Source organism: Triticum aestivum, chromosome 6A (genome assembly GCF_018294505.1).
Source record: "Triticum aestivum cultivar Chinese Spring chromosome 6A, IWGSC CS RefSeq v2.1, whole genome shotgun sequence".
In the NCBI taxonomy this organism is placed as follows: domain Eukaryota; kingdom Viridiplantae; phylum Streptophyta; class Magnoliopsida; order Poales; family Poaceae; genus Triticum; species Triticum aestivum.
Genome location: NC_057809.1, coordinates 28,367,186 through 28,389,425, shown reverse-complemented (window position 1 = coordinate 28,389,425; position 22,240 = coordinate 28,367,186). Strand labels below are relative to the sequence as shown.

General features: G+C 43.0%; 1 protein-coding gene and 1 pseudogene across 1 annotated transcript; both read left to right on the top strand.

Annotated features, from left to right (window-relative positions):
- The first annotated feature begins 723 nt into the window (after positions 1–723).
- On the top strand, positions 724–3,803 carry LOC123131800 (protein trichome birefringence-like 12). Its single transcript, XM_044551481.1, has 4 exons — positions 724–1,330; positions 2,410–2,547; positions 2,918–3,167; positions 3,255–3,803. Exons 1-4 carry the CDS (start codon positions 813–815, stop codon positions 3,540–3,542), a joined length of 1,194 nt encoding a protein of 397 aa, XP_044407416.1. The 5' UTR covers positions 724–812; the 3' UTR covers positions 3,543–3,803.
- Positions 3,804–6,974: 3,171 nt separating this feature from the next.
- Positions 6,975–18,484, top strand: LOC123129356 (uncharacterized; annotated as a pseudogene).
- Positions 18,485–22,240: the final 3,756 nt, after the last annotated feature.

Sequence of the window (22,240 nt, the reverse complement as noted above, 5' to 3'; positions counted from 1 at the left end):
TGATCAATATACTTGTGTGAGGTGCTTGTACAAACAATGAGTCGCTTGGAGAAGCAACAAACAACCGATAATCCGCAAAAATTAATCTGAATTGGGGGCTGCATGAGATAAATAGAGGAGAGAAAAAAAGCCTAGGGTTTCCGCGGGCTCTCGCCCGGCAGTCATCAGTCAGCCTCGTCTCCTGTAGCCTTAAGACCATAGAAGGGTAGGGTTCATGTCCTCCTCAAAAAGATGAGGCGATGGCACCTTCCTGAAGATGAAATAGGTGACTTCTTGACTGTCTACTACAATAAGGTTTTTGCCCTGTTGCGGTGATGAAGGAGAGATGATAGCGGCGCGTCTGCGGCTCGCTCCAGTGCTTAAAGTCGTTGCTAGGTGATCTATGGATCTGGATGTAATTTTTACTCCTGGTGTTTGTTGTACTATCTTCATAGTTGATGAACAGATCGAAAGTTTTCTCGTGAAAAAATAGAGAAGGATATATGAACGCTCTGTGAGCTATATGGGATGAAGACATACTAAAAGCGGAAGACCTGAGAGAGTGAGTGAGAGAAAGAGATTTAAATTGGATTGTAGGTTGTGACCGAGATATAAGATTTAAGTATGCGGTTGTGCCACTCCAGTGAACTTTTAGATGGACACATATTGAATTTTTTTTCTTTCATTGCACGGTCATTTGTGCTAGTTTTTTGATAAAGGGAAAGCTCTGCCCAGCGGGAAAAAGAACAGAAAAATAAAATCTTTTCTTCCCTTCTCTCTCTCGTCTCATCCGCCTCGCCGCCGGGGGATCGCCGGCCGGACCCCATCCCGCAATGCCGCGCCTCCGCCTGCCCCTGCTCCTCCTCCTCCCCGTCACCTTCACCATCTCCGTCCTCCTCTTCCTCTCTTCCTCCCCTCCCCCGCCCCCTCCACAGCCCCCCATCCCCTGCGGCGCCGCCCCCTCCGACGCCACCGCCGGCCGCTGGGTCCCGACCCCGTCTCCCCCGCCGCCACCCCTCTACTCCCAGTCATGCCCCTTCCACCGCAACGCCTGGAACTGCCTCCGCAACGGCCGCCGCCCCGTCGCCGCGCTCTCCTGGGCCCCCACTCGCTGCGGCGCCATCCCGAGGCTCGATCCCGCCGCGTTCCTCGCGGCGGCCAGGAGGCGCCGGATCGGGTTCGTGGGGGACTCGCTGTCGGAGAACCTGGTCGTCGCGCTGCTCTGCGCGCTCCGGTCCGGCGACGGCGGCGCGCGCAAGTGGAAGCGCCGCGGCGCGTGGCGGGGCGGCTACTTCCCCCGGGAGAACGTCGTCGTCGGGTACCACCGCGCCGTGCTGCTCGCCAAGTACACGTGAGTCGTACCACCATCTCTGCTCAGTGCTGCTCCATGATTCTTGTAGATTGCAACACAAGATCAATGCTTTATGTGAGAAACTTTGATTAGGATGAACTGTAGATCTATCTTGCTTAGGATTGCATTTAGGATCCGGACAGCTAGAATGCATCTTTGTGTCTTTTAGTAGGGTGGATGAACTGTAGATAGATACAATTTGCTTGGTTTGCTTGTGATATGTGTATGTAAAAGAGAGGAAGTTTGATAATCAGGGACAGTTACTGTGACAGGGGATGTCGCAAACATGAGTGTGCAATACTATTATTTTTTAAATATTCTCGGAAGATAATTCGGGTGATGCATTTCTTTTACCCTCTAGGAATAGGATGAGTTGCACTTCTAGTTATTTGGTTTCGAAGATCTGTGGTTGGCTTCATGATTCATGATCATTGGTGTGTGAGGGACCCAAACTTAACTGTGGCGGTAGTTCTGCTCTCTTGGAGAAATCAGGAATTATTCCATAGCAAGTGGCGTCACGGTGCTACATGCTTAATCTCTGCACTGGTTGGCTGCTGAGCACAGTTCTGTAGTTTTGTCTGCCGAACAGTTAATTCTTGTGCTATTGCTTTTTATTTTAGGTTGCAACACATGCTCTTTACTCTCAGATCCACACAAGAAAAGGCATTTTCCAGTTGCAGAAGTATATTAATGCATAAGAATACATCTTTGTCAATTTTATGAAATTGAGATCTACCTATCGGAACATCCTTATGATTCTGATTGTCTGCCACATCCTTTACTTTGATGATTTCTTTGTAGATGTTAGCATTTTATCCTACTGTTACTGTGTGTTTTGTTTCCTATATCCATATGTTAGGAATGCATAGACAGTTCCGTACTTTCGTGATGTATGAGCTTCAGTAATGTGGATTTTTGTATCAGTAATTTAAAAGTCCATACTTATTAAACTTACACTGATAGCATCTGACATTTCAACTGCAAAACTGCATGCATTTGTGCTTTTGTACACGAATGGGACTATATGGCTTATATGATAAAATCTTAAAACTCACATGGTGATAACTAATGATACAAAGGTGGCAGCCTGTAGAGAATTCCAAACCTCAGAGTGATGGAATAATGGGAACTTACAGAGTTGATGTTGACATTCCTGCTGAGGATTGGGCAAATATCACCAAGTTCTACGACGTACTCATTTTCAACACTGGACACTGGTAAGTATTTACTTGAAATTTTGTTACTGTGTGCACGCTAACATAGGGTGAAACTTTAATTTCGTTCAAGAGGTACTGAGTTTCTTCATGAGTTTCGTAAGATAATAATACTTAGTGTAAGTGTTAACACTGCATATTCTCTATGTTGGAACTACTTGGAAACTGGGGTGTTTGTGTCTAGAAAAAGCCTTTTTCCTTTCAGTGTTGAAATGTTATTTGTTTTAAATTTCTGGGTATACTTACCATTGTGAAATAAAAATCCTGTGTTAGCTAGCATGGCAATGTGTATTGCTCTTATACATTCCTTCTATTTTGTGGCAACTATATTTGTAGTTTGGTTATGAGTCATGACTGCGTTTCTCATTATCAGGTGGGGTCCGGATAAATTCCCAAAAGAAACTCCCCTTGTTTTCTACCGAGGAGGAAAACCAATCGAGCCTCCACTCGGCATCTTTGATGGACTGAAGGTAGTCCTCAAAAGTATGAGCTCGTACATCGAAAGGGAGGTCCCAAGTACAACAATGAAGCTGTGGCGCACACAATCACCCAGGCACTTTGATGGAGGCGAATGGGATCACAACGGCAGTTGCTTGTCTAAGAGGCTCCTCGAAGAACACGAGGTACCATTCTAGGTCCAAGCTTTTCATGATCTGACATTTTCCTCAAACAAAAAAAAATAGTCATGACCCCCCTAAAATCCTGTGCAGCTGGATTCCTGGTTCGATCCCAGGTTTGGGGGAGTGAACAAGGAAGCGAGACTAGTAAACTCAGTGATCCAGGAAGCGCTAGTTGGCACGGATATCCAGCTGCTCAACCTGACGTACATGAGCGAGTTCCGCGCCGACGCCCATCCAGCTATCTGGCTCGGGAAGAAGGACGCGGTGGCCGTCTGGGGGCAGGACTGCATGCATTGGTGCCTGCCAGGCGTACCGGACACGTGGGTCAACATCTTGGCTGCGCGGATCTTGCACTACTTCAAGCAGGGTGAAGGTTGACGCCGTGTACGCTGAAGTTCAGGCCTGTAAATTGTCTGCTGGAAGGAAGATGATATGCTGAACAATGCTGGTGTAATTGGTCTGTCATACTGATTTTGGGATTGCACTTTGGAACAAATTGCAGCCCTCAAAATTTCAGACGTAAAACTGGACTGCGACTAGGCATCTCTCTGTAACTGTAAATGCAGCATATTTTTGAACGTACAGCTCGGCTCACGGCCACTGAATGTTGAGTGTTGCATGATTATGTTCTTCAGTTTTTCTAGTGTTTTTCTCGTCTTCCTCTGACACTGCAGTCATGCTTTCTAATAGGCGGTTTAGTCCGGAGGACCTGAAAAACTTACGCAAATTGCAAAAGAAACAAGAAGATTTGGCACCATGTTTAATTGGAATGCGTGCATGCAACCAAAAAAATAATCCAAAATTCGTTGCAGCGCTGTGTTAAGTCTCTTAGGATTAGAATTTCATTCCTAGTGGTGGCAATGGGAGTCGGCACGTCCTGAACATGGGTACATATGAACGCGCTTTCCAAAAATGTGTACCCGCTTTTAAAAAATGTACTTTAAACGTGTTTTCTAATGTCAAGAAAAAATCAAAACAAAATTTTGTGCATCATGTTCGCAATAATATGTCCGCGGCACAAAGTTTTGTGAGAAAAAGTATTTTTATTTTGTCTCTGAAAAAAGACAAATTAAGTGCTTCTAAATAGCGTTTTGAGGCATAATTTTTTGTCTTTTTGCACAGGCCATAAAAAAGTTGTTTTTTCATTAAACTTTATGCACGCACATAGAACATGGAGATGTCTGCGTGCACCTTTTCCCAGAATTTTTTGGCATTTCAAAATGTGTTTTTCAAAATGGGCTTATATGTATCCAGATTCATCCATTCACTTCCCATGGCAATGGTGGCTAAGAATGATGCTTTCCCGAGTCTTGGTCCAACTCGTGGCGGCATAGAGGGTGGGGGTTGTCTGGTCGCTACTTTTTATGGAGCGGGGGATCTGGTTGCATCTTTGTGTTATACTCTCTCCGTTCCTAAATATAAGTCTTTTTAGAGCTTCAAATATGGACAACATTCGGATTAAAATGAGTGAATTTACACTCTAAATTACGTCTATATACGTCCATATATATTTTATATTAAAATCTCTAAAAGGGCTTGTATTTAGTAACGGAGGGAGTACTCCTTTCGTCCGGTATTACTTGTCGCGAAAATAGATGTATCTACACATATTTTAATTCTAAATACATCCATTTTTTATTCATTTTTTTCACCCGCAATAAAAAAGTCATTTAGGATGGAGGGAGTATTAGATAAAGGTGGTCATCGAAGGTGTCTTATGGCGGAGCGGGCAATGCCTTTTCTAGTTTTGATTCTCTGGCTCCTTCTCCGACCGGCGATGTCTAGCCAGTTTTGATGTTTATGAGGTTATATGTCTTGCTCGATCTATCTGGCTGGATTTGGGACAGTCGTCGAGCCCTCTGCACTGCCTTCTTCTTCGAGATGGCGATCAATTTCTCAGATTCAGAAGTCCAGAAAATGGGTGTTGAGCTTTGCTCATGGCATGCCGCCGATATGGAGAGCCGACGCAACGTCAAGGATAGAAGCTTAAAAAAATAAGGCCGGACATTCTGACCAATAGCCAACCAATATCTGACTCTTAACAGAAGGTTGAAGCCCTCAATAGGACACCATGTGCAACTGTTGATATTCATAATTCAGCTTCGCATCTTCACAACGATCACAGCCGAACCTCTACTACTTAAAAAGAATGTAAGGTTTCATTTCACCTTTTTTCTCACCAATCCTTCGTCCACCTTTTCATGTATATGATAATCAATCACCTTAATTATTTACCTCTGAACCAATTCCACTTTAATTTACTTACTAAACTTTTAATCAAAATATAAGGTAATTCATGGATAGAATTTAATGAACATTTATTTACACAATCGCATTATTCTTGACAAATAAATCACAAGCTTACGTACTATAATATGTATATCCTGTTGCAAAGCATGGACATTGTTCTAGTAAGTGAAAATTCCACAAGTGGGTTGACACGCTTTTACTCTATACTACAAAATCAGTATAGTTGGTTGCCGGCGTGGACGAGGCTACGAGGTTACGCACTTTTGCTCTATACAAAATTAGTATAGTTGGACTCGTGTGAAAGCACACTTTTCATGTTTTTCGATTGTAACATTAACTTTGTATGCTGAATCATCCATGTATATACGATTATGACTGCGCATCAGTTAATGCAGAGGCTGGGTCTATCCTCCTTTTTTCGAAAAATATAAAACGTATATGTGGTTGGATCTGTCATGTTTGGAATTGTTGGGGGTAGGGACCTTGATTTGGATGAATTGCGTTTAGAATCGTCTGGCGGATATCGAATCAAATCCACCACGATGATGCGAAAGAAAAACAAAGCGGGGGTCTGACTCCAACTCCTCCCTCATATGCTACACCAATGAATAGCATGATGAGTTCGATTAATCAATTTGAAATGCCCCATGTTAGGACCTTTAATAGCATGCAAGAAGTATTTAACCATTTAATCATCGACAACTAATTCACAATACACTAGTCCAAACATGTCGATGGATAGGGTAATTGCCCATGCTACTACTTGTTATTCAGCCAATTACCATGAAATTTCATATGCTACACCTTATATTACAAAATTTCAGCGCCATGTGCAATTACTGATGTTCATAATTCAGCATCGCACCTTCACAACAATCATAGCTGAATATTCCACGAGAGGCTATGAGGTTGGTGAACTTTTACTCTATACAAAATCGGTATAGTTAAGAGAAACACTTACTATCAACCCGCAGATCGCAGCGGCCACGTTCGCCACCTTGCCTGGATGACACGCATCAAGTGAAGGCCTACTTACCATCCTTCATGCAACAGGGGCCATGCTTCTGAAACATATGTGGTGTCGCAATGGTCTATGCGGGTTTTTGTTTTACAACAAAACCTCTCACGAAAATTTTCTGCAATGAAACCTCATTTGAAAAAAAATATTGCAACAAAACCTCTCACATTTTTTTTGTGCAATGAGACCTCATTTGAAAAAAAAATTACAACAAAATCTCAGTTGCAAAAACTTTTTCGCAACAAAAAAGTTGTTGCCAAAAAAAATCTGCAAAAGACGTGTGTTGCATAAATAGTTTTGCAACAAGATCCGGGTTGCAATGATGGAGGCGCGCTCGGCCGGTCGATGCGGCAGATCTGACGGCTCATGACTCGGTTGATTTTTTAAAAAGATCAGCCGGCGGATACGTAACACGCCCCTATATATAGTTAATCAATTTTTTTAGAAGAAACTTGATTTTGGATGAAGAATCGGACGGTGGATATCGAATCAAATCCACCGCGATGACGTGAAGAAAAAACAAAGCGGGGCCCAACTCCAACTCCTCTTTCTCTCTAGTCTCCAGAACAGCTCAGGGAAAAAAAAGGAATCCTCTCTGCGAGCAGAAGCAAAGCATCCGAACTTCCGAGGCGAGGCAGATTTGGTTCGCGGGGCGGCGTCGGAGGAGGCATCGCCGGCGGCGAGCTCGGCCGGGTCTACCGCGCGCGGGACCGATACGTCGTCCTCCGCCGGCGCGAGCAATGGCGGCGGCGCCGCGGGGCCAGGAGGCGGCGGCGTGGTCGGAGGAGGCGGCGCGGCTGGTCTGGGGCGGCGCCGTGCCGCTCCAGGTCCACCTCCACGACGCCGACGTCACCGCGCTCCCACCGCCCCCGCCCTTCCTGGTAAGATGCCACCCCCCACCGCCGTCCGAAATCCCAAATCTCGGCACTGCGTTCTTGGATTCCAGGATCACGGTTGCTGATAGGTTATAGTCCAGATTGCTTGCTCTCCTCGGAATTTTAGACCCTTAGCTGAAGATTTTGAGGTCTTTTGGCCTGCCCGTGTGCTCCAAAAGCCTGTATTTCAAGGCAAACCCTCACCAAAGTTTGGTACTTTTTTCTTGCATATGAACATGGAGTTGATTCTGCTTACAGAGTCTTTTCTAGTATGCTCCACATCCTGTTTAGGTAATTAGCTGAGTTTGCTGCAGGCATGCTCTTCATATGTTTGATGTGCTGGAAAAAAGAGATAAAACATTTACAAATCTCACTTGCTACTGTATGAAATTCCTGTGTTCCTCTTTCACATTGCTATCTATTTTAGGGGCATGTTCAATGGTTGATAAGGTGCTCTTATCTTAATCCTGCCATGTAATCTAGAGATGGCAAAAAAAAGGTGTACAATGGGTTGTCTCATAATCTCATCTCTATTAACTAGATATTCCTAAAAATGTGGTGAGAGATTTGTTGCTAAGAGATCATATCTTATATCTGTTTTAGCTTGCAGTCCAAGCTGATAGCCATGTGAGATCATTACTGCCAAAGCGCTTATCTTCCTTTCCTGCCAAGGCGCTTATCTTCCTTTCCTGCCAAAGCGCTTATCTTCCTTTCCACAGGAGTATCTGTTTCATTTATTGACCTTTATTTTGTCTGCAACAGACTTTAGGGCCAAGAATTGGGTATTTTCCATTGTTGGTGTCGACTATAAAGGCTCATTTCAGCAGCTCACTCCCACCAGGTGTTGATACTGTTTGGTTTGAGTATAAAGGGCTGCCACTGAAATGGTAACATATGTTATCTCCTACTACTAATATTAATGATGGTCTATCACCATATTAAATCTTGAGAACCCATGTTATTGCTGTCGCTTTTATTCGCTGACAGCCCTTTTTATGTTCGCATTGTTAGGTATATACCCATTGGTGTTCTTTTCGACCTTCTCTGTGCAGACCCAGAAAGGCCATGGAATCTAACAGTAAGGCTATGAGTCCTCTAGCAGTTTTGTTTAGACACGTTTTCTTTTATGATTTATTTAATTTGCAAGTTGTTTTTCTAGTGTTGAAGGTTCATTTATGCCTTAATGGGACACTGGATTAGTAGAAACCTTTTGATTAACCATGTGCATTTTCTCTTAACATTTAAGTTTGCTGGAAGTACTGTTAGAGATTTATGCCATAATGTTCTCAGGATCTAGTTAGTTACTTAACTCAGCAATTAAGTTCAATAAATTACCAATTAGAGTGCAAAAATATTTATATGCATGCCACACATTTTGTAATCCTTGCATAATTGCAATCAACCATCCATCAGTGTACGAATAGTAGAAACCAAGTTTATAACCATCTACTCACAGGTACATTTTCGATTGTATTTTTTTGAAAAAATATCTTCCTGAAAACATGAGTCATTTGCATGAATCTGCTATTCCGTTTCTATATGTGGTTTCCCCTGTTACTTGCTCCAGTTGTTCGCCGTATGCACACAACTTACGCATAAATTTTGTAGGTTCATTTTAGGGGGTATCCTGCAGATATATTATCACCATGTGAAGGTGAAGATAGTGTAAAGTGGAACTACAACAATTCCCTGAAAGAGGTTCGTTTTGAGAACTAGTGTTACACGGCAACTCTTTCTCCCAATCTCAAACAGTAGTGTAATAATTTCTCTTTTTCAGGCTGCCTTCATCATAACTGGAAACAGTAAGAATGTGATGAATATGTCCCAGGCTGATCAACTTGCTATGTGGGAATCTGTGAGGAAAGGTAAGCTCGCCAGAAACAACCTTTCTGTACGAAGTATACCTAGTTTCTACCATTTGTGGACGATGCAGACTCTCAATGCTTGTAACTTTCGTGCTTTGACTACAGCGTGTTATTTTGTTTATACTTATTATAGGTGACTTGGATAGTTATATGAATATCTCTACCAAGCTTAAGCTTGGACCGTTTGAAGAGGATTTCTTAGTACGGACTTCCTTGTTAGAGCCTCGACAAGGTTCTGATGAGCCTGAATCTCCTGGATCTGTCAAACCATGTATGCTCTTCTGTCATTGAACTGTCTACCTTTGTATTAGTTGAACGTTTCATACCAAATTGTTTTTTGGGCAATTTTTTTATATTAGTTAATTGATCCATGCTTTTCACATTCGTAAAACTTCACATACACTTTCAAGTTATACAATAATGGACCTATACATTATTGGAGTCGTATGACATTAAGATACATCTATGATAAAAATGGATTTGTGTCACATTAAGAAATCACCATCTGCTCTGATAGATCTATTCAATTAATACCTTGTTAGGCAGGGTACCTGTTCGATTATACGTGCGCAGAGTTCAGCAAGACCTTGAGTATTTAGAAGATGCGAAGCCTGTCAGTGACTGGGAAAGTGTATCCTATATAAATCGGCCATTCGAGATCCGGAAGGAGGGAGGTACGTAGCTCTGCTGCCAATATTTATGTTATCATTTGAACTAGCGGGGTAACCCGCGCGTTTGCGCGGCTAGGATCAATACATATTGTTTTGTCTTGATAATGTTATAAAAATCGGTCCATACTATTTTACTTGTAATCATATTCTCTTGAAGCTATTTTGTACTTGTGATTAATTAGCACTGAAAGATATTTTTATAATATGTGTCTTTCGGAAATAGGACTGTATTTTGATATAAATCTTCTGATGATCGTTTAGTGTTTTTGGCAAGGCCGATGATGAAAATTGATGTTATTTGAGTTTGTGGCCTGCCATGTGAAAGCATTTACTTTCATATTCATCTCTAACATCCCTCCTCCACCCCACCTCGCATGCAAGTGAAATCCAAATCATATACAGACTCCTATTCAACTGGACTTACTGCTCTAGACTTCTAAGAATTCACCTTTATTCCAATCCAAATTTGTATTTTTATATGCCCAAAATTGATTTTAGGATCCATGGACCCACCATATACTTAATAGGGCAGACTATCCAGTTTATGTGGATGAACGCTCGTATGTAGCTAACATCAGTTTTGTCCTCGCGTGGTTAAAGGAGATGCTGCTGCCGTATGGAATGCTTCCGGGGCGCCATGATCCTTCTATATTGATTTGGATTGAATTGCAAATACATCAAGGATAGAATCAATTCAATTCTGAAGTGTGATAAGCTATTCCAAACTATCTCAAAAAGGAATATGCTCGTTCCTGCACATTGTGGCTTGTTGGAATTGATCTTCTGTTTTGCTTGCTCATATCGTACATCGAAATGTACACATCTAATAACATTTTATCATTTCTAGTTAAGCCCGTCTCTGTTTCTCCCTAATAATCATGGAATCCGCTAGTTACCATTGTTTCATCCATGCCTTTGTTCATCTTTGTTGTACTCTTGCGAGCACATATTAATTTATTTTGCATTTTACATATTTATTATATCTCTGAGTTGTTAGTGTGTCATTAATTTGACATTCAAAACTATGGACAACTTTCTAACAAAATTACAAATTGGAAAGAAATAAAAAATGGAGTTGTTTCTGGTCTAACTATTTTCCACAATGCCAAATTTATTTTACTATAGCACCAAGATATAGAAAAATAGCGCTTCTAACATATGCACACTCAGATATATGTTAGAGACAAAATCATGCATTTGATTTCCCTGTTGTTTGGCGTATAAAATTTGAGACATTGCCATCGGATATGGCCTCGATTTTTTTCGAGAAAACATATGGCCTCAATTGGTACACACTTTTCATCTTTTGCCAAAAACATCTGCTAAGTGAATCTGAATTACGGATTTGCCTTCGCGAACAACAAAAATCTTCTCGATAGAAAAAGAGAAAACATATATGGGGTTGGAACAAACTACATACCCATAATTCAGGTCCAAGATTTTTTCGATAGTAAGAAAAAAAAAATTCTTGGGTGAAGAAAAATTTGAGAAGTCAGAAAGAGAAAAACATATCTAGAGTTAGAGACCATCTATATACTTATATAGTCGGCCTAGAATTTTCAATAGTAAAGAGGGACATATTTGTTGATATTAGAACGTTTTGAACTAAATAGCATGTGTACTTGTAGATGTGCTCTACACACATGAGTAATTTCATCATTATTAAATATATTTATTTCTAATTTTAAAAAATAAAGAAATTTGTGGATTTGTAATAGTAAATAGTACATGTAATGTATCGATTCATTTTGCTTTTGTAGTTTATAGATAGATGAATATGCTTATTTATTTTCACACAAAATAATATGTTTATTTATGAAGTTCTACCTACGTGTAATGAACAACCACCGTACAATAAATTAGCAACTATATGTGCATACAGAATGACTATTTGTTTTTTATTTATCGAGAAACTGTGCCTTTTCTTATTTTATAAGAGCGCAAACTGTATATTAGTTAATTAATATACATGCATGTGCTAGTTTTTTTGGGCGCTTCTGACTAGTACTATGCTCTAGCACGAAGCGACTTTTTTTATTGTATGGCCTTCGGGTCTCTTTTAGAAATTGAATCGGCAAAGGAAGGCAGCACCGTACGTGACAAATTAAGACTCTCGGGCCACGTGCCTCTTTTTTACATCCTGATCCGGCATCGGATCTTCAAGTCTATATACATTGGAAATATCTACGTGACAGTCTAATATATTTGTACATACATCTTTATATGTTACGTAATAACTGTTAGATCTCAGCCGTTATTTTTTTGATCGGACGATGTAAATATAATTAGCATATGTGGACGAACATGATGGCTTGTTTGACTTCTGTTTTATGTATATAATAGATGCCAGTATGGATTGAGGAAGGATTTTCCTTGTTGAACTCACCAACCATGTACTAGTGCTTTCCAGAAAAATATTAAATATTTTGTATTACCGTCGTCTGGAGATTATCCCCAAACTGAGAAGCATGCACATGTACATTTCTTCCATTGGAAAATTGATGCAACTTCTGCTTATCCATTTATTTTGAGTGGATATTTATCTATCTATGCTACTATTTTACTTTCTGCTTTGCGGCATCTTTCAAGAAAGCCAGGGTAAAGGGTTTAAGATTTCCTCTTTAACGAGAAACAAGTACTCCCTCTGTCCCAAATTACTTGTCTTAGATTTGTCTAGATACAGATATATCTAGACACGTTTTTGTGTTCGTGTCTAGATATATCTGTATCTAGACAAATCTAAGACGAGTAATTTGGGACGGAGGTAATATGACTCTAATCAGAGTTCACCCCTTAAACTGTGCAAACTACATGTTTACAACTGCATTCCACTCACACCCTTTGTTTCACGGTGGTTATGGTGTTGTGATAACACTATTTCTTCTTGACATATAGTTCACTTTGCTCTGTTCTGCAGGTAGAAGCTACATCGCCTTGGAGCATGCCTTGGAGACATTGCTACCAGAGTTCTTCAGCTCGAAGGCCACAGCTAGAGCTGCTGATCCTGAACCTGCGGCGACGACACCAGACTCAGAACCCGACGATTCAGGTACCAGTCCAGGCACTCCTCATGACGAGAAACCAGCTTCGTCGGGTCCGCAAGAGACAGGTGTGGCCAAGAAGACCAAACTGAAGCTGGTGAGAGTGCAAGGCATCGAGCTCGACATGGACATACCGTTCCTTTGGGTGGCCAACAACCTGAAGAGCCCCGAATGCTACCTCCATGTTTGTGTATACGTTGGGGCATGAATGTAACAGTGATGCAAGAACAGTAGACGAAAGGTTAGATACCATAGGAGGAGTGTGCCTTCCAGACCAGGCCTGCTGGTCTTGTTCTTTGGTTGTACATATACAAATGGTAACATCCTTATCGTTTAGGTGTGTCGATGTAAGATCTGCAGTGTTGCGGGGTTTGAATACCATGATGAATGGAATGATTCCTGTTTCACAATTGTTGATGTACTGTTCTGGTATGGATATGGAATTGTTGGGAAGGAAGAGCATTCGATGCATGGTGATGCTCTGTAATTCATATGCCATCTCTGTCAAATTCGAGTTAAGTCGTTTAAATGCTCACAACTTAAGTTCATTTTGAACACAACAGCGGGTTCTTTTTTAGCAGTGCCTGCTATCATGGTCAGTCGTTCGATGAGGGTACCTGATGAAAAGAAATTTTCGTTTGGGCTGGGGGGGTGGGGTTCACGTAGCTCCGCTGTTGGAGACATCTATGAATGAAGCATATCTGACTAGCACATGAATGAGTAAGGGGCTGAACAAATCATACCCTCTGTTAGGGCAGGCGGTGGCTTAGCAAGAAAAATAGGATTATGGGGGCCGGGTTGTCAAAACATGTTGGGGAGGGTCTCCGCCACTGAGGCCGGATGTTGCCCGCGCCTTCTTCTTGGCGGCGTCATTCTCGGCCGTGACGTTGGAGTCGGCGAAGTGGTGATGAAGACGAACCATGAGCAGTCACGCCGAGACGTACTCTTCAAAAATCTTATCACCTTTCCCATGCAAGATCACAAAAGAACAAGGTTCCAGAGGCTTGTTCTCCCGACCGGATGTGCACACGGCCGTCGGGATGGGATTGCCGAAAGTAACATGAAGAGACTAACAGTAGGACACACTAGGGTTGCATGAGGAGAGACTGAGTTGGGGCCAGCCAACGCCTCAACATATTGGCATCCGTGTAGGTAGTCATGGGCCTAAATCCAACGACCAAGTCGGCATGCAGCGGGGTAGGCCCATGATTGAGTCGGCATTCCAACAGGTAGGCACACGCCCGAGTCGGCATGTAGCTAGATGCAACGTCTCGAATAGTCTCCTGACACGACCCCATTAAGTTTACTTCATCGTATTTGAGTAAACAACGTCTACAATACAAGTTCATCAACTTTCCAAATTTGTTTTTGGGTACTCTAATTTTAGCTTTCGAGAACACATTTGGTTCAAACCGACAACTCGGGCTCGTCGTATGCTACCGATGTGGACGAGGCTATGAGGTTGGCGTATCTTTACTCTATACAAAATTAGTATATTTGGACTTGCGTGAAAGCACATTTTCTCAATGGTACCATTAATTTTGTATGTAGTGTTATCCATGTACTCCCTTCGTATCAAAATATAAGACGTTTTTGCGGTTTAAATTTGGACAGCAAGAAGCCTCATATTTTGATACAGAGGTAGTATATGTGATTATGACTATGTGCATCAATCGATGTAGAGGCCGGGAGTTTATCTTTTAAAAAAAATATGTGGTTGGATCTGTTATGTATGGAATTTTTGGAGGAGAGACTTGATTCGGATGAACTACGTTTCAGAATCGGACGGTGGATATCGAATCAAATCCATCGCGGCAACGTGAAGAAAAAAGAGAGGGGCTTTGGCCCCGACTCCAACTCCTCCCTCTTCATCAGAAGAATCCTCCTCTCCGCAAGCAGAAGCAAAGCATCCGAAGCTCCGAACTTCCGAGCCGAGGCAGATTGGTCCGCGGGACGGCGGTGGAGGAGGCATCGCCGGCGGCGAGCTCGGCTGAGTCTACCGCGCGCGCGCGGGACCGGTCCGTCGTCCTCCGCCGGCGCGAGCAATGTCGACGGCGCCGCGGGACGCGTGGTCGGAGGAGGCGGCGGGGTGGCACTGGATTGGCGCCGTGCCGCTCCAGGTCCACCTCCACGACGCCGACGTCGCCGCGCTCCCACCGCCCCCGCCCTTCCATGTAAGATGCCACTCCCCATCCACTGTGCCCGCCATCCGAAATCCCAAATCTCGGCGCCGCGCGATTCGAGTTCTGGATGCTAGGATCACGGTTGCTGATAGGTTTTAGTCCAGCCTGCCCGTGAGCTCCAAAAGCCTAAATTTTTTAAAGGCAAACCCTCGACAAATTTTGTTACTCCCTCCAATCCATATTAATTGTCGCTGTTTTAGTACAACTTTGTGGGACTAGTATATTCTTGCATATGAGCATGGAGGTGATTCTGCTTGTGGTTCTTCACAAGCAATGAAGTTATCAGTTAGCTTGCATGTTCTTTTCAAGTATGTTTTGTATCCTGTTTATGTAAGAGGCTAAATTTGCTGCAGGCATGCTTTGCATATGTTTGATATGCTGAAGATAAATATACATTTGCTGTATGAACACAATATACTCCTATATTCCTCTTTCACATTGCAATCTATTTTGGCTTGAAGCCTGAGCTGATTGTGGTATGTTAGATAATTGCTACTACTCGGTTTTTGTTGGCATGTGATGTTGCATGGAGTTTCCACATGATTGCCACTGTTTCTTTTCTTCTTATCTGCAAGCCTAACAAAATAGGACGATAACTTTGTGTGCAGCACGTACGCTACACTACTTCTTTCTTCACTCCTGCCAAAGCATTTATGTTCCTTCCCATAGGAGTATTTGTTTCATTTATTGATCTTTATTTTTTCTACAACAGCTTTTTGGGCCAAGAATTGGGTATTTTCCACTCTTGGTGTCGATTATAAAGGCTCATTTCAGCAGTTCACTCCCACCAGGCGTTGATACTGTTTGGTTTGAGTATAAAGGGCTGCCACTGAAATGGTAACATATGTTATCTCCTACTAATATTAACGATGGTCTATCGCCTTATTAAATCTTCAGAACCCATGTTATTGCTGTCACTTTTATTTGCTGACAGCACTTTATATCTTCGCATTGTTAGGTATATGCCCATTGGTGTTCTTTTCGACCTTCTTTGTGCTGAACCAGAAAGGCCATGGAATCTAACGGTAAGGCTATGAGTCCTCTAGGACTTTTGTTTATACATCTTTTCTTTTATGTTTTGTTTAATTTGCAAGGTGTTTTTCTTGGTGTTGAAGGTTCATTTATGCCATAATGTGATACTGGATTAGGAGAAACCTTTTGATAAAAAAATGTTTACTTTCTCTTAATGTTTAAGTTTGCTGGAAATACTGTTAGAGATTTATGCCATAATGTCTCAGGATCTAGTTAGTTACTTACTTAGCAATTAAGTCCAATAAATTACCAATTAGAGTGTAAAAATATTTATATGCATGCCACACATTTTGTAATCCTTGCTTAATTGCAATCAGCCATCCATCAGTGTACGAATATTAGAAACCAAGTTTATAACCATCTATTCCTACAGGGTACATTTTCTTATTGAGATGTTAGTCTTTCTGAAAACACAAGTCATTTGCATGAATCTGCTATTCCGTTTCTATGTGGTATCCCCTGTTACTTGCTCCAGTTGTTCGCCGTATGCACACAACTTACGCATAAAATTTGTAGGTTCATTTTAGGGGGTATCCTGCAGATATATTATCACCATGTGAAGGTGAAGATAGTGTAAAGTGGAATTACAACAATTCCCTGAAAGAGGTTTGTTTTGAGAACTAGTGTTACCGAACAACTCTTTCTTCCAATCTCAAACAATAATGTAATATTTTCTCTTGTTCAGGCTGCCTTCATCATAACTGGAAACAGTAAGAATGTGATGAATATGTCCCAGGCTGATCAACTTGCTATGTGGGAATCAGTGAGGAAAAGTATGCTCGCCAGAAACTACCTTTCTGTATGAAGTATACCTAGTTTCTACCATTTGTGGAAGATCCATCTCTCAATGCCTGTGACCTTCATTCATGCTTTGACTACAGACATGTTATTTTGTTACTACTTATTATAGGAGACGCGGATAGTTATATGGATATCTCTACCAAGCTTAAGCTTGGACCGTTTGAAGATCACTTCTGGACTTCCTCGTTAGAGCCTCGACAAGGTTCTGATGAGCCTGAATCTCCTGGATCTGTGAAACCATGTATGGTCTTCTGTCATTGAGTTGTTTATTACTCCCTCCGTCCCATAATATAAGACGTTTTTTGACACTACACTAGTGCCGAAAAACGTCTTACATTACGGGACGGAGTAGTACTTTTGTATTAGCTGAACGTTTCATACCAAATTTTTTTGTCTGGGCATTTTTTTTAATATTAGTTAATTGTTGCATGCTTTTCACATTTTTAAAACTTCATATACACTTCCAAGTTATACAATGATGGACCTATATATTATTGGATTCGTATGACATTAAAATACGGCTATGATAAAAATGGATTTGTGCCACATTAAGAAATCATTGCTCTGATAGATCTATATTCAATTAATACCTGGTTAGGCAGGGTACCTGTTCGATTATACGTGCGCAGAGTTCAAGAAGACCTTGAGTATTTAGAAGATGCGATTCCTGTCAGTGACTGGGAAAGTGTATCCTATATAAATCGGCCATTCGAGATCCGAAAGGAGGGAGGTATGTAGCTCTGCTGCCAACATTTATGTTATCATTTGAATGCCAGTATGGATTGAGGAAGGATTTTGCTTGTTGTAATCACCAACCATGTAGTAGTGCTTTTCAGAAAAATATTAAGTATTTTGTATTACCGTCATTTGGAGATCATCCCCAAACAAGGAAGCATGCACATGTACATTTCTTCCATTGGCAAACTGGTGCAACTTCTGTTATTTTGAGAGAATATTTATCCATCTATTGTAAAGACCTGCTAGTCTGCTACTATTGAGCCTTCTACTTTGAGACTCCTTTTGAGCAAGCCAGGGCAAAGGGCTATAATTAATGGGTCTAACATTTTGTTTTCTTTAATGAGGAAACAGGTGTGACTGAGTATAATCACCCCTGAAACTGTCCAAACTACATGTTACCAACTGCCTTCCGCTCACATTCTTTGCTTCATGATGGTTGTTGTGGAGCTGCGATAACAGTGAGATTTCCTTCACATATACACATCGTGCTGTTTTGCAGGTAGAAGGATAACTACCCTGGAACATGCCTTGGAGACGTTGCTGCCAGAGTTCTTTGGCTCGAAGCCCACAGCTAGAGCTGCTGGTCCAGACTCGGCACCTGGCGATTCAGATACCACTCCAGGGACTCCTCGCGACAGAGAACCAGCTTCGGCAAGTCCACAGGAGATGGATGTGGCCAAGAAGGCCAGAGTGAAGCTGGTGAGGATACAAGGCATGGAGCTCAGCCTGGATACGCCGTTTCCCTGGGTGGCCAACAACCTGAGGAACCCCGAATGCTTCCTCCATGTCTGTGTATACATCGGCGCATGAATGTAACGGTGATAGAAGAACAGTAGACAAAAGGTTAGATGCTGCTGAAATCTGAGATGGGCTCTAGGCCCATATTGCAATTTCTGGAAAATCTCTAAGGGCCCATTTGGGTTACATGGCACTAGGTGTAGTGGGAAGTTTAGTCCCACCCCGGAAGTGGAAGGAGAGTTGGAGTGGTTTATAAGGGTTTCTCTTCTACATGCTATTGGAGCTTGAGAAGAGAAGAGGCCCTCGCGCACTTCTCCGCCGCCCGCCTCGTCACGACGCGCCGCGCCGCAGGATTGAGCCGAGCCGAGCTCACACCTACGCGCTTATTTTTGCCAGTCACTAACGGAGAGTTTTCTGACAGCTGGGCCACGATGTGAGACGTCGGATCGTGGGCTGTCACGGACTCGGACGTGGATCGAGCCCACGTCTCTCCACGCGGCTGCGCCTATAAGTATGCGGTGTCTCCTAACCCTAGCCGCCACGAACAGATCACATCTGCTCACGCGCACGCCCACTGTCGTTCCTTCGCTGCTGCTGCCGCCGGTGACTCCATCCCGTCCGCCGCGTACATGGTCGACGGGAGAGCGGGTCTCCGAAACCACGCCCTTCTGGTTCCTGTACGGGGTGAGGGGCGAATAGGTTTTTGGGCAGCGACTACGCGACTGCTCGCTTCCGATCGTCTACTTCCTCTACGTCCGCGTCGCCTTCATCATCACCATGTCCACCGACGCCGAACGTGCTGCCGCCGAGAAAGCTGAAGCCGACAAGAAGGCCGCCGAGGACGCCGCTGCTGCCACCAAAGCCGCGGCCTCTGCGTGGCCTATTGGAGGGTATAACTCGTTTATCCCGCTCCTGATTATTTTCATATTAGCAGTACTAGCAGTATGTGTAGATTTGTCTACTGTTTGCTTAGTACGTGCATGTTTAGATCAGAGTCAGTACGTCATCAACTTAGTCAATGCCATGCTATTGATTTACTCATGGATTAATTTAATCGAGAAATTGCCTATTTATTCAACAATCCAAAAACCTATTATGTGTAGGAATTTCTCGGCAAGTGGCTTAGCCGCTGCACTGAAACCGGATAAGTTTACCGGTACATACTTCAAGCGTTGGCAGACTAAGACCACGTTATGGCTCATGGCTATGAACGTGTTCTGGGTCACCGATGTCTCCACGGGAACGATTGCTCCTGAACAGGAGAAGGCGTTCAAGGAGGCTACCGTTGTGTTTCTCGGAGCAGTTCTTAGCGTGATCGGAGATAAACTGGTCAACGCATATTTACATGTGCATGTCGCCAAGGACTTGTGGGAGGCGCTCGAATCTAAATTCGGGGCCGCCGATGCAAGGAGCGAGATGTATATTATAGAGCAGTTCCACGATTACAAGATGGTTGAAAACCGTCCTGTATTGGAGCAGGCTTATGAGATAATATGCATTGTTAAGGAACTTGAGCTTCTCAAGTGCGAGTTACCGGGCAAGTTTGTCGCGGGCCGCATAATCGCTAAGCTCCCTAATTCCTGGAGGAACTTTGCCACCACTCTGAAACATCAGAGGCGTGAATTCTCTGTGGAGGATGTCATTGGCCATCTGAGTGTTGAGCAGAATTCGAGGGCAAAAGACTCGCACGGAAAAGGGGTCGAAGGGACTTCTGTTGCCAACATGGTGAACCAGAAGAACTTCAACTCCCACAAGTCCAAGAGAAAGAACGGTGTCCAACACAATACCGACTTTAAGAAAAAGGGTAAGAAGACCCTCAAGAAGAACAAGAAGGACGAGGGCTGCTTTACTTGTGGTTCGGTTGAACATTGGGCCAACAAGTGCCCAAACAAGTACAAGAAGTCAGGACAGGACTCCAAGTCTGTCAACATGATTGTGGGCAACAATGAGAATGGTGCATCTGGGTACAGTAATTTATTTACTGTTTTTTCAGTGTTTCAACCCAACGATTGGTGGGTGGACACAGGTGCAGGTGTTCATGTGTGTGCTGACATTTCATTGTTCACTTCTTACCAGGTCACAGGTCACGGGTCCGTATTGATGGGGAATGGCGCGAGTGCTTCTGTTCATGGTGTTGGCACGGTCGATTTGAAGTTTACTTCGGGAAGGATCGTGCAGCTGAAGAACGTGCAGCATGTCCCCGCCATCAAGAAGAACCTCGTTAGTGGCTCCCTTCTATGTAGAGAAGGGTTTAAGTTGGTTTTCGAGTCTAATAAATTAGTTGTTACAAAATATCGACTCTTTGTTGGAAAAGGTTATGAGAGCGAAGGGATGTTCCGCCTTTCCCTCGCAGATTTTTGTAATAAAGTCGTGAACCATATTCATTCGAATGTTAATGAATCTGAAGTTTGGCATTCACGTCTTTGTCACATTAGTTTTGGTGTTATGACGCGGCTAGCCAAGTTGGATTTAATCCCGAGTTTCACTTTAGCCAAAGGTTCTAAATGCCTTTCATGTGTGTAAGCTAAGCAACCTCGCAAGCCTCATAAGGCCGCGGAGGAGAGACATCTGGCACCATTAGAACTCATACATTCTGATCTTTGCGAGATGAATGGTGTGTTGACTAAAGGTGGAAAGAGATACTTCATGACATTGATAGATGATTCCACTAGATATTGCTATGTGTATCTGTTAAATACTAAAGATGAGGCTCTACACTACTTTAAAATCTATAAGGCAGAAGTTGAAAATCAACTTGAAAAGAAAATTAAACGAGTTCGGTCAGATCGTGGTGGAGAGTACTTCTCGAGTGAGTTTGATTCCTTCTGTGCGGAGCACGGCATTATTCATGAGAGGACGCCTCCCTATTCACCCCAGTCAAACGGGGTTGCCGAGCGGAAAAACCGTACTCTAACTAATTTGGTTAACGCCATGTTAGATACATCGGGTTTATCCAAGGCATGGTGGGGGGAGGCTATATTGACGGCATGTCATGTCCTGAATAAAGTTCCGACAAAGGATAATGAGATCACTCCCTATGAGAAATGGGCAAAGAGAAGGACGACACTCTCGTACTTGCGCACTTGGGGCTGTTTGGCGAAAGTCAACGTGCCGATCCCCAAAAAGCGTAAGCTTGGACCCAAGACTGTGGACTGCGTTAATTTGGGCTACGCTAAGAACAGCGTTGGCTATAGATTTCTAGTAGTGAAATCTGAGGTACCTGACCAGAAGGTCGGTACAATTATGGAGTCTAAGGATGCTACATTCTTTGAGGATATTTTTCCTATGAGAGATATGCAAAGCACTTCTAGACAGGAATCTGAGGAGACTCCTGAACCTGCCATCCCTATGGAATATTATGAACAAACACATGATGAAAATCCTGAGGAGGATGACGAGGAAACCCTTGGTAGGGGCAAGAGACAAAGGACTGCAAAGACCTTTGGTGATGATTTCTTCGTGTACCTCGTGGATGATACTCCCACTTCTATTTCAGAAGCGTATACCTCTCTAGAAGCTGACTACTGGAAGGATGCGGTCCGTAGCGAGATGGATTCCATCATGGCTAACGGGACATGGGAGATCACTGACCGTCCCTATGGTTGCAAACCACTGGGATGTAAGTGGGTGTTCAAAAAGAAGCTTAGGCCCGATGGTACGTTTGAAAAGTACAAGGCTAGGCTTGTGGCCAAGGGCTATGACCAGCAAGAAGAGGAAGATTTCTTTGATACTTATTCACCTGTAGCTAGACTGACCACCATTCGAGTATTACTCTCGTTGGCGGCCTCACATGGTCTTCTCGTCCATCAGATGGATGTTAAGACAGCTTTTCTAAATGGAGAGCTAAAGGAGGAAATCTACATG